Source organism: Coregonus lavaretus, assembly GCF_964263955.1.
Source record: "Coregonus lavaretus genome assembly, chromosome: 37".
Lineage (NCBI taxonomy): Eukaryota > Metazoa > Chordata > Actinopteri > Salmoniformes > Salmonidae > Coregonus > Coregonus lavaretus.
In genome coordinates this window covers 28437425-28449924 of record NC_140024.1, presented here as the reverse complement: position 1 = coordinate 28449924, position 12500 = coordinate 28437425, and the positions used below count along the sequence as shown (strand labels likewise).

The following is a 12500-nucleotide window of genomic DNA, read 5'->3' as shown; positions in this document are numbered from 1 at the left end:
CTTGGTGCGAGTGGCAGGAACGGGCTGGACCAGGCTGACGACTCGCACCCCTGGCTTGGTGCGAGTGGCAGGAACGGGCTGGACCAGGCTGACGACGCACACCGTAGGCTTAGTGCGTGGAGCAGGGACAGGCCGGGCTGGGCTGGCGACGCACACCGTAGGCTTGGTGCGTGGAGCAGGGACAGGCCGGACAGGGCTGACGACGCACACCGTAGGCTTGGTGCGTGGAGCAGGGACAGGCCGGGCTGGGCTGGCGACGCACACCGTAGGCTTGGTGCGTGGAGCAGGGACAGGCCGGACAGGGCTGACGACGCACACCGTAGGCTTGGTGCGTGGAGCAGGAACAGGCTGGGCTGGGCTGGCGACGCACACCGTAGGCTTGGTGCGTGGAGCAGGGACAGGCCGGGCTGGGCTGGCGACGCACACCGTAGGCTTGGTGCGTGGAGCAGGGACAGGCCGGGCTGGGCTGGCGACGCACACCGTAGGCTTGGTGCGTGGAGCAGGGACAGGCCAGGCTGGGCTGGCGACGCACACCGTAGGCTTGGTGCGTGGAGCAGGAACAGGCCGGGCTGGGCTGTCGACGCACACCGTAGGCTTGGTGCGTGGAGCAGGGACAGGCCGGGCTGGACTGGCGACGCACACCGTAGGCTTGGTGCGTGGAGCAGGAACAGGCCGGGCCGGGCTGTCGACGCACACCGTAAGCTTGGTGCGTGGAGCAGGGACAGGCCGGACTGGGCTGGCGACGCACACCGTAGGCTTGGTGCGTGGAGCAGGAACAGGCCGGACCGTACTGGGAACACACACCACTGGCTTTAAACGGGGATCAGGAACGGGCCGGACCGGACTGGCAATACACCTCAGTACCTCTCACGGTGCCTCTACAACTTCCTTCCCTCCTCTCGCCAATGGCTCCCGTAACCCGGTGGCCTTCTCTCCTCGTCTCCTATTTCGCCCTGTGGCAGCCTCCTGCTGCCCAGTCGCCCATGCCGTGTTCCCCCCCCTAAACAATTCTTGGGGGTGCCTCTCGTCCGTCCGACGATGGCACTGCTGACGCCGCTGCTCCTCTCTCGCCAGGGCCTTGATCCTACCCCAAGGTCCCTTGCCCCCGAGCATGTCCTCCCAGGACCACGATTTGCCCACCTGGGCCATCGCCAGCCTCTCCATCTCCTTTCCTGGCGCTTCCTCCCATGTCCAGTCTGCCTGCTCCTGGACACGCTGCTTGGTCCTTTTATGGTGGGTTTTTCTGTCACGATCGTCGTAGGAGTGAGTAGACCAAGGCGCAGCGTGTGAAACAAACATGACTTTAATAATTAAAGTTTACCAAACAAAACACGACTCGTGAAGTCCACGGTGAACAAACACCGACACGGAACAAAAACCCACAACACCCAAGGGAAAACATACAGTTTAAATATGGCTCCCAATCAGAGACAACCCACAACAGCTGACACTCGTTGCCTCTGATTGGGAGCCACTCTGGCCAACATAGAATACACAACCTAGAACACCCAACATAGAAAATGAACACATAGAATGAACACACCCTGGCTCAACATATAGAGTCCCAGAGCCAGGGTGTGACAGTATTATACATATACTCAGGAAGCTATGAGTGTAGTACATCTCTAGATCTGCCTGTTGTTCCTGCTACAGTTTTATGGAAGAGGATAAATACACACTCTTAGAAAAAAAGGCGCTATCTAGAACCTTAAAGGGTTCTTCGGCTGTCCCCATAGGAGATCCCTTTGAAGAGCCCATTTTGGTTGCAGGTAGAATCCTTTTGGTTCCTGGTATAACCCTTTTGGGCTGCATGTAGTACCTTTTCTACAGAGGGTTCTACATGGAACCCAAAAGCATTCTACCTGGAACCAAAAAGGGTTCTCCTATGGAACCCTTTCTCTAAGAGTGCACAGACAGACATACACACAGACAGACATACAGACAGGCAGATAGACATACAGACAGGCAGACAGGCAGGCAGGCAGGCAGGCAGGCAGGCAGGCAGACAGACAGGCAGGCAGACATACAGACAGGCAGACAGGCAGGCAGACAGACAGGCGGGCGGGCGAGCAGGCAGGCAGGCAGGCAGGCAGGCAGGCAGGCAGGCAGGCAGGCAGGCAGGCAGGCAGACAGACAGACAGACAGACAGGCAGGCAGGCAGGCAGGCAGGCAGGCAGGCAGGCAGACAGGCAGGCAGGCAGACCTAAACACACACACACACAAATACACACTCGTCGTCGGACTATGTTTGATGGCAGTCCAAGTGCACATCAACTCACAGTTACAAGGAGGACCCTCAGGGCTGGAAAAAGAACTGCAGGCATACTTGAACTGAAGTCATGTAACTGCATGACATACTTCAGTATACCCTTTCTACTTTCTCTCTCTTTGTCTTCTCTGTAAAGATGCCAGAGATTCCAGGGACACAGGGTTTACTGTTATGGCCTGAATCTCTCCGCTGTTGGACTATGTCTACTCCTGTCATAAACATACTGCATGCCCTGTGTCAGATACTAAACATATGTCTTTTCTTATAAAGGCTGTTATTTGAACTATATCCGACAATCATATTTGCTCTTTTGAAAGACCAAGTGGTTGTTGTTTTGCAAGGACGGGTTTTAGTGACACAGGCTTCATTGCGGTGTGTTTTTCAGCAGTTAATGTGTGTGTTTGTGTGTGTGTGTGTGTGTGTATGTGGTTTGTGTGTGTGTGTTTCAGCACCTGATGTGCGCAGGCCTGTGGTGTTTGGTGGAAGGAGACAAATCCTGTAAGACTAAGCTGGACCCTCCTCTGGATGGCACAGAGTGTGGAGCTGACAAGGTGTGTGTGTGTGTGTATGTGTGTATGTGTTCAACTCTGACAAGGTGTGTGTGTGTGTGTGTGTGTGTGTATGTGTTGAACTCTGACAAGGTGTGTGTGTGTATGTGTTAAACTCTGACAAGGTGTGTGTGTGTGTGTATGTGTTCAACTCTTTGTCAGCAGGGAAGGACTAGCCAAAGTCAATACAGTTTTTTGACAATGGAATTTACTTTTTGGGCATTATATGGCAATGGTCCTAGTTGGTCCTAGTTGGTCCATTACCTGTGGTATTAACTTGTGTTCCTCTCTCTCTCTCTCTCTCTCTCTCTCTCTCTCTCTCTCTCTCTCTCTCTCTCTCTCTCTCTCTCTCTCTCTCTCTCTCTCTCTCTCTCTCTCTCTCTCTCTCTCTCTCTCTCTCTCTCTCTCTCTCGTGTGTGTGTGTGTCAGTGGTGCCGGGCAGGGGAGTGTGTGGGTAAGTCCCCCATCCCACAGCATGTGGATGGGGACTGGAGCATCTGGAGTCAGTGGAGCCAGTGCAGTAGGACCTGTGGCACCGGAGCTCAGTTCAGACAGAGGAAATGTGACAACCCACCGTAAGTCATCCGCTTTGTGTGTGTGGGTGTGTGGGTGTGTGCGTGTGTGTGTGTGTGTGTGGGTGCGTGTGTGTGTGTGTGTGGGTGCGTGTGTGTGTGGGTGCGTGTGTGTGTGTGTGTGTGGGTGCGTGTGTGTGTGTGTGGGTGTGTGTGTGCGTACCACGTGTCCATGTGTCTCAGTGTGTTTTAATACTGGTTGTGTCTCTAGGCCAGGTCCCGGTGGTAGTAACTGTCAGAAGGCCAGTGTGGAACATAAAGTGTGTGAAGGTCCTCCCTGCCCTAAAGGAACACCCAGCTTCAGAGAGCTGCAGTGTCTCTCCCATGACCGCCAGGCCGGCAAGAAGAAGAACAGTATATGGACCGCAGTCAATAATGATGGTAAGAGGAAGAAATGTTCTGGAGATGCAGAAGGCATGCAAACACACACACACACACACAAACACATGTACATATACACACACACACGTACATGTATGCATCACACACACGCACACACACACACGTTTGTTTTACTATCCTTGTGGGGATCAAACAATTTATTCCCATTCCAAATCCTATTTTCCCTAACCGCTTACTTTAAACCTAACCCTAACCTTAACCCTTAACCATAACCTTAACCATTAACCCTAACCTTAACCCCAAACCCCTAAACCTAACTCTAACCCCTAACCCTAATTCTAATTGTAACCCTAAACCTGTTGATCTTATCTTAGTGTACCACAATGGGTTACTGAGTACTGTATCTTTGTCATTGCTTTGGCAAACGTGTTTACTTTGCATTGCCATGACAACAATCATCTGGCTAACACAGAAACAGACTGCCACTCAGGCTGGCCCCATTGACTTCTAGCGGTTCAATATTCTTTGGCAAATAGTACATTTTCCTTGTCATTAGCGCATGCTTCCCAAATGACACCCTTTTCCCTATATAGCTCTTTGGCCCCTGGTCAAAGTTAAGCACTATAAAGGCAACAGGGTGCCATTTGGGAAGCGTCCACATTTGAGTTCCCAGCAGCTTTGATTGAGTGGCAGCTAGATTGATGTCTGTTCATGTTTTTTTTCCCAGTCATCAAATTTCCTCACAGACCACTCTTGCCAAATCTGTCTGATCAAGGTCATGTGCATGCAGCGTTTTAAAACGGTTTGCAACGGAAAAGGGAAAATTAATGTTTCTCATTGGCCCAGGTAGTCCCTCCCTGTTTCAGTCCGTTTTTATTCCGTTTGGTGCCTAATGAACATGACCCTGGTGAGAACCATCCTGTACAAGAAGAGGTTATAACCACATTACACAAACCGCTGTTTACGACCCGTGTCGATATCACTCTGTGTGAGGCCTTTGATCAGTGTGTTGTTAAGATGTATTGTCAGTGGTGTAAGATTGTTACAGCTGTTTGACAAAATGTCTTCATGTGTTTATGAACTGAGGGTTCTGTTCATCCAGCAGGTGTTTATTTGAGAGCTGTAAAATGGCCTCCTTCCCTCTTTCCTCCCCCTCTTTCCCTGCCTCACTTCTTTCCCTCCCTCCCTCCCTCCCTCCCTCCCTCCCTCCCTCCCTCCCTCCCTCCCTCCCTCCCTCCCTCCCTCCCTTCTTTCCCGCCCTCCCTCCCTTCCTCCCTCCCTACCCTCCCTCCCTCCCTCCCTTCTTTCCTTTCTCCTTCCTTCCTATCCCATCCCAGTAGGATCAGTTCAGTTCAGTTTATTTTGTACACTTCCTAATCTGAACTGAGATCAGCAACATTTACAGTTCAGTCAGTTCAACATTTACAGATGTGCTATCTTAATTTGACCCTGCTTCTCACAGTAGGAAGAAAATCCAGCAGCAACATGAAATGGGAATTATTACGTGGATTATAATTATTGGACATTTTTGTATACGTTTTTTTCTCATTATGGCACATCAAGTCTGACATTTTAAGGTGGAAGTTACAAACCTTAGAAGCCTTTTCAAATCTTGAATACACTACAATTTGGAAAATTCTCTGCGACAAATTAAGATAGCAGATCTGCAGTAGCGGTGCGTGGGTAAATCACCAGGGAAATCAATCCAGAAAAAAAAGCAAATGTATGAAACACAGTGAGACTAAAGATTTTTTCACAATTATGTTTGTCTTGGAAATTATTTGGGGAAAGCCTGGCTTCCCTTGGCACCCATAAATACACACCACTGCAAATCTGTAGGTATTTCAAATTCATCCCATGAAAATAGCTCTGAGGTATTTGCATCTTAGACAGTCTTCCATTTACAGTTGAAGTCGGACGTTTACATACACTTAGGTTGGAGTCATAAAAAAAACTTGTTTTTCAACAACTCCACAAATGTCTTGTTAACAAACTATAGTAATGGCATGTCGGTTAGGACATCTACTTTGTGCATGACACAAGTAATTTTTCCAACAATTGTTTACAGACAGATTATTTCACTTATAATTCACTGTATCACAATTCCAGTGGGTCAGAAGTTTACATACACTAAGTTGACTGTGCCTTTAAACAGCTTGGAAAATTCCAGAAAATGATGTCATGGCTTTAGAAGCTTCTGATAGGCTAATTGACATAATTTGAGTCAATTGGAAGTGTACCTGTGGATGTATTTCAGTGCCTCTTTGCTTGACATCATGGGAAAATGAAAAGAAATCAGCTAAGACCTCAGAAATAAAATTGTAGACCTCCACAAGTCTGGTTCATCATTGGGAGCAATTTCCAAACGCCTGAAGGTACCACGTTCATCTATACAAACAATAGTACGCAAGTATAAACACCATGGGACCACGCAGCCGTCATACCGCTCAGGAAGGACACGCGTTCTGTCTCCTAGAGATGAACGTACTTTGGTGCGAAAAGTGCAATTAAATCCCAGAACAACAGCAAAGGACCTTGTGAAGATGCTGGAGGAAACAGGTACAAAAGTATCTATATCCACAGTAAAACGAGTCCTATATCGACATAACCTGAAAGGCCGCTCAGCAAGGAAGAAGCCACTGCTCCAAAACCGCCATAAAATAGCCAGACTACGGTTTGCAACTGCACATGGGGACAAAGATTGTACTTTTTGGAGAAATGTCCTCTGGTCTGATGAAACAAAAATAGAACTGTTTGGCCATAATGACCATTGTTATGTTTGGAGGAAAAAGGGGGTGGCTTGCACACCATCCCAACCGTGAAGCGCGGGGGTGGCAGCATCATACTGTGGGGGTGCTTTGCTGCAGGTGGGACTGGTGCTCTTCACAAAATAGATTGCATCATGTGGAAGGAAAATGATGTGGATATATTGAAGCAACATCTCAAGACATCAGTCAGGAAGTTCAAGCTTGGTCACAAATGGGTCTTCCAAATGGACAATGACCCCAAGCATACTTCCAAAGTTGTGGCAAAATGGCTTAAGGACAACAAAGTCAAGGTATTGGAGTGGCCATCACAAAGCCCTGACCTCAATCCTATAGAAGATCTGTGGTCAGAACTGAAAAAGCGTGTGTGAGCAAGGAGGCCTACAAACCTGACTCAGTTACACCAGCTCTGTCAGGTTGAATGGGCCAAAATTCACCAAACTTATTGTGGGAAGCTTGTGGAAGGCTACCCGAAACGTTTCACCCAAGTTAAACAATTTAAAGGCAATGCTACCAAATACTAATTGAGTTTATGTAAACTTCTGATCCACTGGGAATGTGATGAAAGAAATAAAAGCTGAAATAAATCATTCTCTCTACTATTATTCTGACATTTCACATTCTTAAAATAAAAGTGGTGATCCTAACTGACCTAAGACAGGGAATTTTTACTAGGATTAAATGTCAGGAATTGTGAAAAACTGAGTTTAAATGTATTTGGCTAAGGTGTATGTAAACTTCCAACTTCAACTGTACATCTTTTCAGTTTTCACTCTGCTACATTCCCTCGCTCTCTACTAGTCTCTCTTTCTCTCTCTGTGTGTGTGTGTGTGTGTGTGTGTGTGTGTGTGTGTGTGTGTGTGTGTGTGTGTGTGTCTGTCTGTCTACCTGTCTTTCCCTCTCTCTTGCTGTCCGTCACACATGCACGCACACACACACACACACACACACACACACACACACACACACACACACACACACACACACAGACAGAGACACCAACACGCTCTCACTACCTTGGAAACCTCTATCAAATAACACTTTTTAGAGCAATTGAGCCTGTGTCTCAGAAAATGAATCGAAAGAAGGAGAAAATGAAAGAGGGAGGGAGAAAATGAGAGGGGGAGGGAGAAAATGAGAGAAGGAAAGATGTTGTCCAGTTTTCACACATCATCACCACAACCTATCAGGGAAGTCAATCAGAGGATAGCTCTGTGGGGGGTTGTCAGCAAACCTTTTCCTAAACACCAGGGAAATGGTGATGGTGGACCGTAAACCTCTTCCTAAACACCAGGGAAATGGTGATGGTGGACCGTAAACCTCTTCCTAAACACCAGGGAAATGGTGATGGTGGACCGTAAACCTCTTCCTAAACACCAGGGAAACGGTGATGGTGGACCGTAAACCTCTTCCTAAACACCAGGGAAATGGTGATGGTGGACCGTAAACCTCTTCCTAAACACCAGGGAAACGGTGATGGTGGACAGCACCTCCTGGAACGGAACGTATCAAGAGTCTCAGTAGTGCTGATTTTAGGATTTGTTTTGCCTTTTAGATCACAGTGAATAAGATTACATGGACAGGGCGGACCTGATCCTAGATCAGCACTCCTACACGGAGACACTTGATACATGAGCTCCTAACGAGCTCTACTTCACAGATTTGTTGTGGGTTATTTGTTGTGGGTTATTTGTGGTGGGTTATTTGTGGTGGGTTATTTGGGGAATATTATTTTAAAGGGTGACTGGTCATCCACTAAAAACGTACAGTATGTAGCAACACCACCTGCTGCAGCTAAATGATCTCACACATTTTTTAAAGAAAATGTGGCCTTTGTCCAAAAATGTCTAAAAACATCACATGTCGACGTACATGATGTAGTCTTTTTAGAGGTCAATTAGTGTACATTTGATGATTCAGACCCCTTCACTTTTGCCACATTTTGTTACGTTACAGCCTTATTCTAAAATTGATGTAAAAAAAAAAAATCCCTCATCAATCTACACATAATACCCCAGAATGACAAAGCAAAAACACGTTTTTAGATATTTTTTGCTAATTTATTACAAATAAGAAACGGAAAAATCACATTTACATAAGTATTCAGACCCTTTACATAAGTATTCAGACCCTTTACTTGTTGAAGCAACTTTGGCAGCGATTACAGCCTTGAAACTTCTTGGGTATGACGCTACAAGTGTGGCACCCCTGTATTTGGGGAGTTTCTCCCATTCTTCTCTGCAGATCCTCTCAAGCTCTGTCAGGTTGGATGGGGAGTGTCACTGCACAGCTATTTTCAGGTGTCTCCAGAAATGTTTGATCGGGTTCAAGTCCGGGCTCTGGCTGAGCCACTCAAGGACATTCAGAGACTTGTCCCGAAGCCACTCCTGCGTTGTCTTGGCTGTGGGCTTAGGGTCATTGTCCTGTTGGAAGGTGAACCTTCACCCCAGTCTGAAGTCCTGAGCGCTCTGGAGCAGGTTTTCATCAAGGATCTCTCTGTACTTTGCTCTGTTCATCTTTCCCTTGATCCTGACTATTCTCCCAGTCCCTGCCGCTGAAAAACCTCCCCACAGCATTATGCTGCCACCACCATGCTTCACCGTAGGGATGGTATTGGCCAGGTGGTGAACGGTGCCTGGTTTCCTCCAGATGTGATGCTTGGCATTCAGGCCAAAGACTTCAATCTTGGTTTCATCAGACCAGAGAATCTTGTTTCTCATGGTCTGAGAGTCCTTTAGGTGCCTTTTGGCAATCTCCAAGCGGGCTGTCATGTGCCTTTTACTGAGGAGTGGCTTCCGTCTGGCCACTCTACCATAAAGGCCTGAATGGTGGAGTCCTTCTGGAAGGTTCTCCCATCTCCACAGAGGAACTCTGGAGCTCTGTTAGAGTGACCATCGGATTCTTGGTCACCTCTCTGACCAAGGCCTTTCTCCCCTGATTGCTCAGTTTGGCCAGGCGGCCAGCTCTCGGAAGAGTCTTGGTGGTTACAACTCTTCCATTTAAGAATGATGGAGGCCACTGTGTTCTTGGGGACCTTCAATGCTGCAGACATTTTTTGGTACCCTTCCCCAGATCTGTGCCTCGACACAATCCTGTCTCGGAGCTCTACGGACAATTCCTTCGACCTCATGGCTTGGTTTTTGCTCTGATATGCACTGTCAACTGTGGGACCTTATATAGACGGGTGTGTTCCGTTCCAAATCATGTCCAATGAATTTAATTTACCACAGGTGGACTCCAATCAAGTTGTAGAAACATCTCAAGGATGATCAATGGAAACAGGATGCACGAGCTCAATTTCGAAGTCTCATAGCAGAGTGTCTGAATACTTATGTAAATAAGGTCTTTCTGTTTCTGTATCGATGGCTCGCCTCTCTAACCGCTAGGCTATTAACCCCCTGTGTGTTCTCTCTATAGAGAAGCCGTGTGCCCTGTTCTGTTCCCCCGTGGGGAGAGATGCCCCCATCCTGGTGGCAGAGAGAGTGATGGACGGAACACCCTGTGGACCCTACGAGTCGGACCTGTGTGTCAACGGCAGGTGTCAGGTACACACACACACACACACACACGCAAACTCAATGCACGCAGATGCACGCTCTCACACACACAAGGCAGACTTGTGTGTTGATGAAGAAAAATAATGTGTTATGCACTTCCCACACATGAGAATCCTGGTGCTGGGCTAAAAGAATACTAAGACAAAGAAATGATAAGAAATTCCTGTAGCCATTAAGCACTGGGGAGCAGCAATATTCTGTGTCCACGCCTCTCATTTCCTTAGAAGTGCAGATGGCAATTGGCTATGAGTGGTGCAATGTTTCTGGCTGCTCCTCCTACCATTGGCCTTCCTCTACTGCCCTGCTGCACTCCCTCTGCCCTGTGACAGAATCCCTGTTAGAGAGAAATGATGGGACCTGTCAGTGTCAGCAGGTCACTGGAGAAGGTCTCTGTAGGTCACTGGAGAAAGGTTTTCTCTCTGTCGGTCACTGGAGTAGGGTTTTCTCTCTGTCGGTCCCTGGAGTTGGGTTTTCTCTCTGTCGGTCCCTGGAATTGGGTTTTCTCTCTGTCAGTCACTGGAGTAGGGTTTTCTCTCTGTCAGTCACTGGAGTAGGGTTTTCTCTCTGTCAGTCACTGGAGTTGGGTTTTCTCTCTGTCGGTCACTGGAGAAGGGTTTTCTCTTTGTGCTGGTGGATTTAATTGTGTCTTGGTTTATCTGTGTCCTGATCTCCCCCGTCTCTCTCCATCTCTCTCTTACTCCCTCTCTCTCTGTCCTGAGCTCCCTCTTGTGTTCTCACACTCTCTCCTTTTCTGTCTCTCACCCGACTCTCTCTCTCTCTCTCTCTCTCTCTTGCTTTCTCTCTATCTCTATCTCTCTCTCTCTCTTTCTCTCTCAGGCCTGCGAAGGCAGAGATTTAATTGTCTGGGAGGTAACTGGGGTCATAGTACCACTTCCTGTTTCTGTCAGGTTAGTTGTATTAACAGCTAAGCGCTGGGACAGCCGATAGAAGATAGACAGACATGGAGGACAGGATGTAGAGGATAGAGGAAGGGAGGGAGTTTTCAGATGAGAAGATATTGTCTAAAGAAAATAAAGTAGGTATGAGAGACAAAGGAAATAAGATGGTAATCATTATAATAAAATTGACAGATTGAAATGATAAACTAGTCTGTTAACCTGCTTTACACTGTAAGAGGGGATTCTCACCTCATCTTGGCCATTTTCCTGTCCCATTCTTGGGATTCATAGCCACAGGCTCAGTGGTGGATAAACGTGTGTGTGTGTGTGTGTGTGTGTGTGTGTGTGTGTAGCATAGTTTCAGAAGGAGTAGCCAGCTGTTGTCAATAGATACTGGTCATCTGCTGAGCCAGCATTTGGTTCCCTACACATGGGAGACATTATGTGTCATGCTTCCCTCTACACACACACACACATACACACAAACACTCTCTCTCTTACACACACACACTCTCTCGCTCTGACTTACACACACACACACACACATACAAGTCTGTGTGTCTGTGTCAATAATTGTATCCATATTTTGTATTTCCTGGATTTATCCTCTCTCTTTTCATTGGCCAGTGAGAGGGGATTTCTCCTCAGTGTTCTGGCGGCCAGCATTAACAAATAAATAAACACAGAGAGAGAGCGAGAGAGAGAGACTTTCAACTTTTTGTCATACTTTAATGAGCCATCCTCATTACACTAAAAACACCACAACCCCCCCTAATAATGCATGACGTGCCACCACTACCTCCGCACAACCACATTACACATTACAATATAATACACTGTCCAGCACCACATTACACAGTATAATACAATACACCCTCCAGCACCACATTACACAGTATAATACAATACACCGTCTAGCACCACATTACACAGTATAATACAATACACCCTCCAGCACCACATTACACATTACAATACAATACACCGTCCAGCACCACATTACACAGTATAATACAATACACCCTCCAGCACCACATTACACAGTATAATACAATACACCCTCCAGCACCACATTACACAGTATAATACAATACACCGTCCAGCACCACATTACACAGTATAATACAATACACCCTCCAGCACCACATTACACAGTATAATACAAAACACCGTCTAGCACCACATTACACAGTATAATACAAAACACCCTCCAGCACCACATTACACAGTATAATACAATACACCGTCCAGCACCACATTACACAGTATAATACAATACACCATCCAGCACCACATTACACAGTATAATACAAAACACCCTCCAGCACCACATTACACAGTATAATACAATACACCCTTCAGCACCACATTCCAACCATACATCCAACCCCTCCTCTCCAGCCGTACAGACAGCCCCCTGAGCCCCCATACCTCCTGAAATATCTCCACACTGTTAAAATAATTGTATAATACTCAAACTCAACACTAAGGCGTGCAGACCATCCCTTTGAATAATAACACCGGGTCTGACCCGGTTACTTCTTGTTA

The 12500-nt window shown here is 47.3% G+C and overlaps 1 protein-coding gene across 1 annotated transcript in view; it reads left to right on the top strand.

Moving 5' to 3' along the window:
- Nucleotides 1-12500, top strand: part of adamts17 (ADAM metallopeptidase with thrombospondin type 1 motif, 17) — a 125968-nt gene that overhangs the window by 97715 nt on the left and 15753 nt on the right. The window contains exons 11-14 of the mRNA XM_084154121.1: nt 2719-2820; nt 3247-3392; nt 3601-3770; nt 9914-10041. Of these exons, the coding sequence (XP_084010247.1) occupies nt 2719-2820; nt 3247-3392; nt 3601-3770; nt 9914-10041 (546 nt within the window). The remainder of the gene's footprint in view (nt 1-2718; nt 2821-3246; nt 3393-3600; nt 3771-9913; nt 10042-12500) is intronic.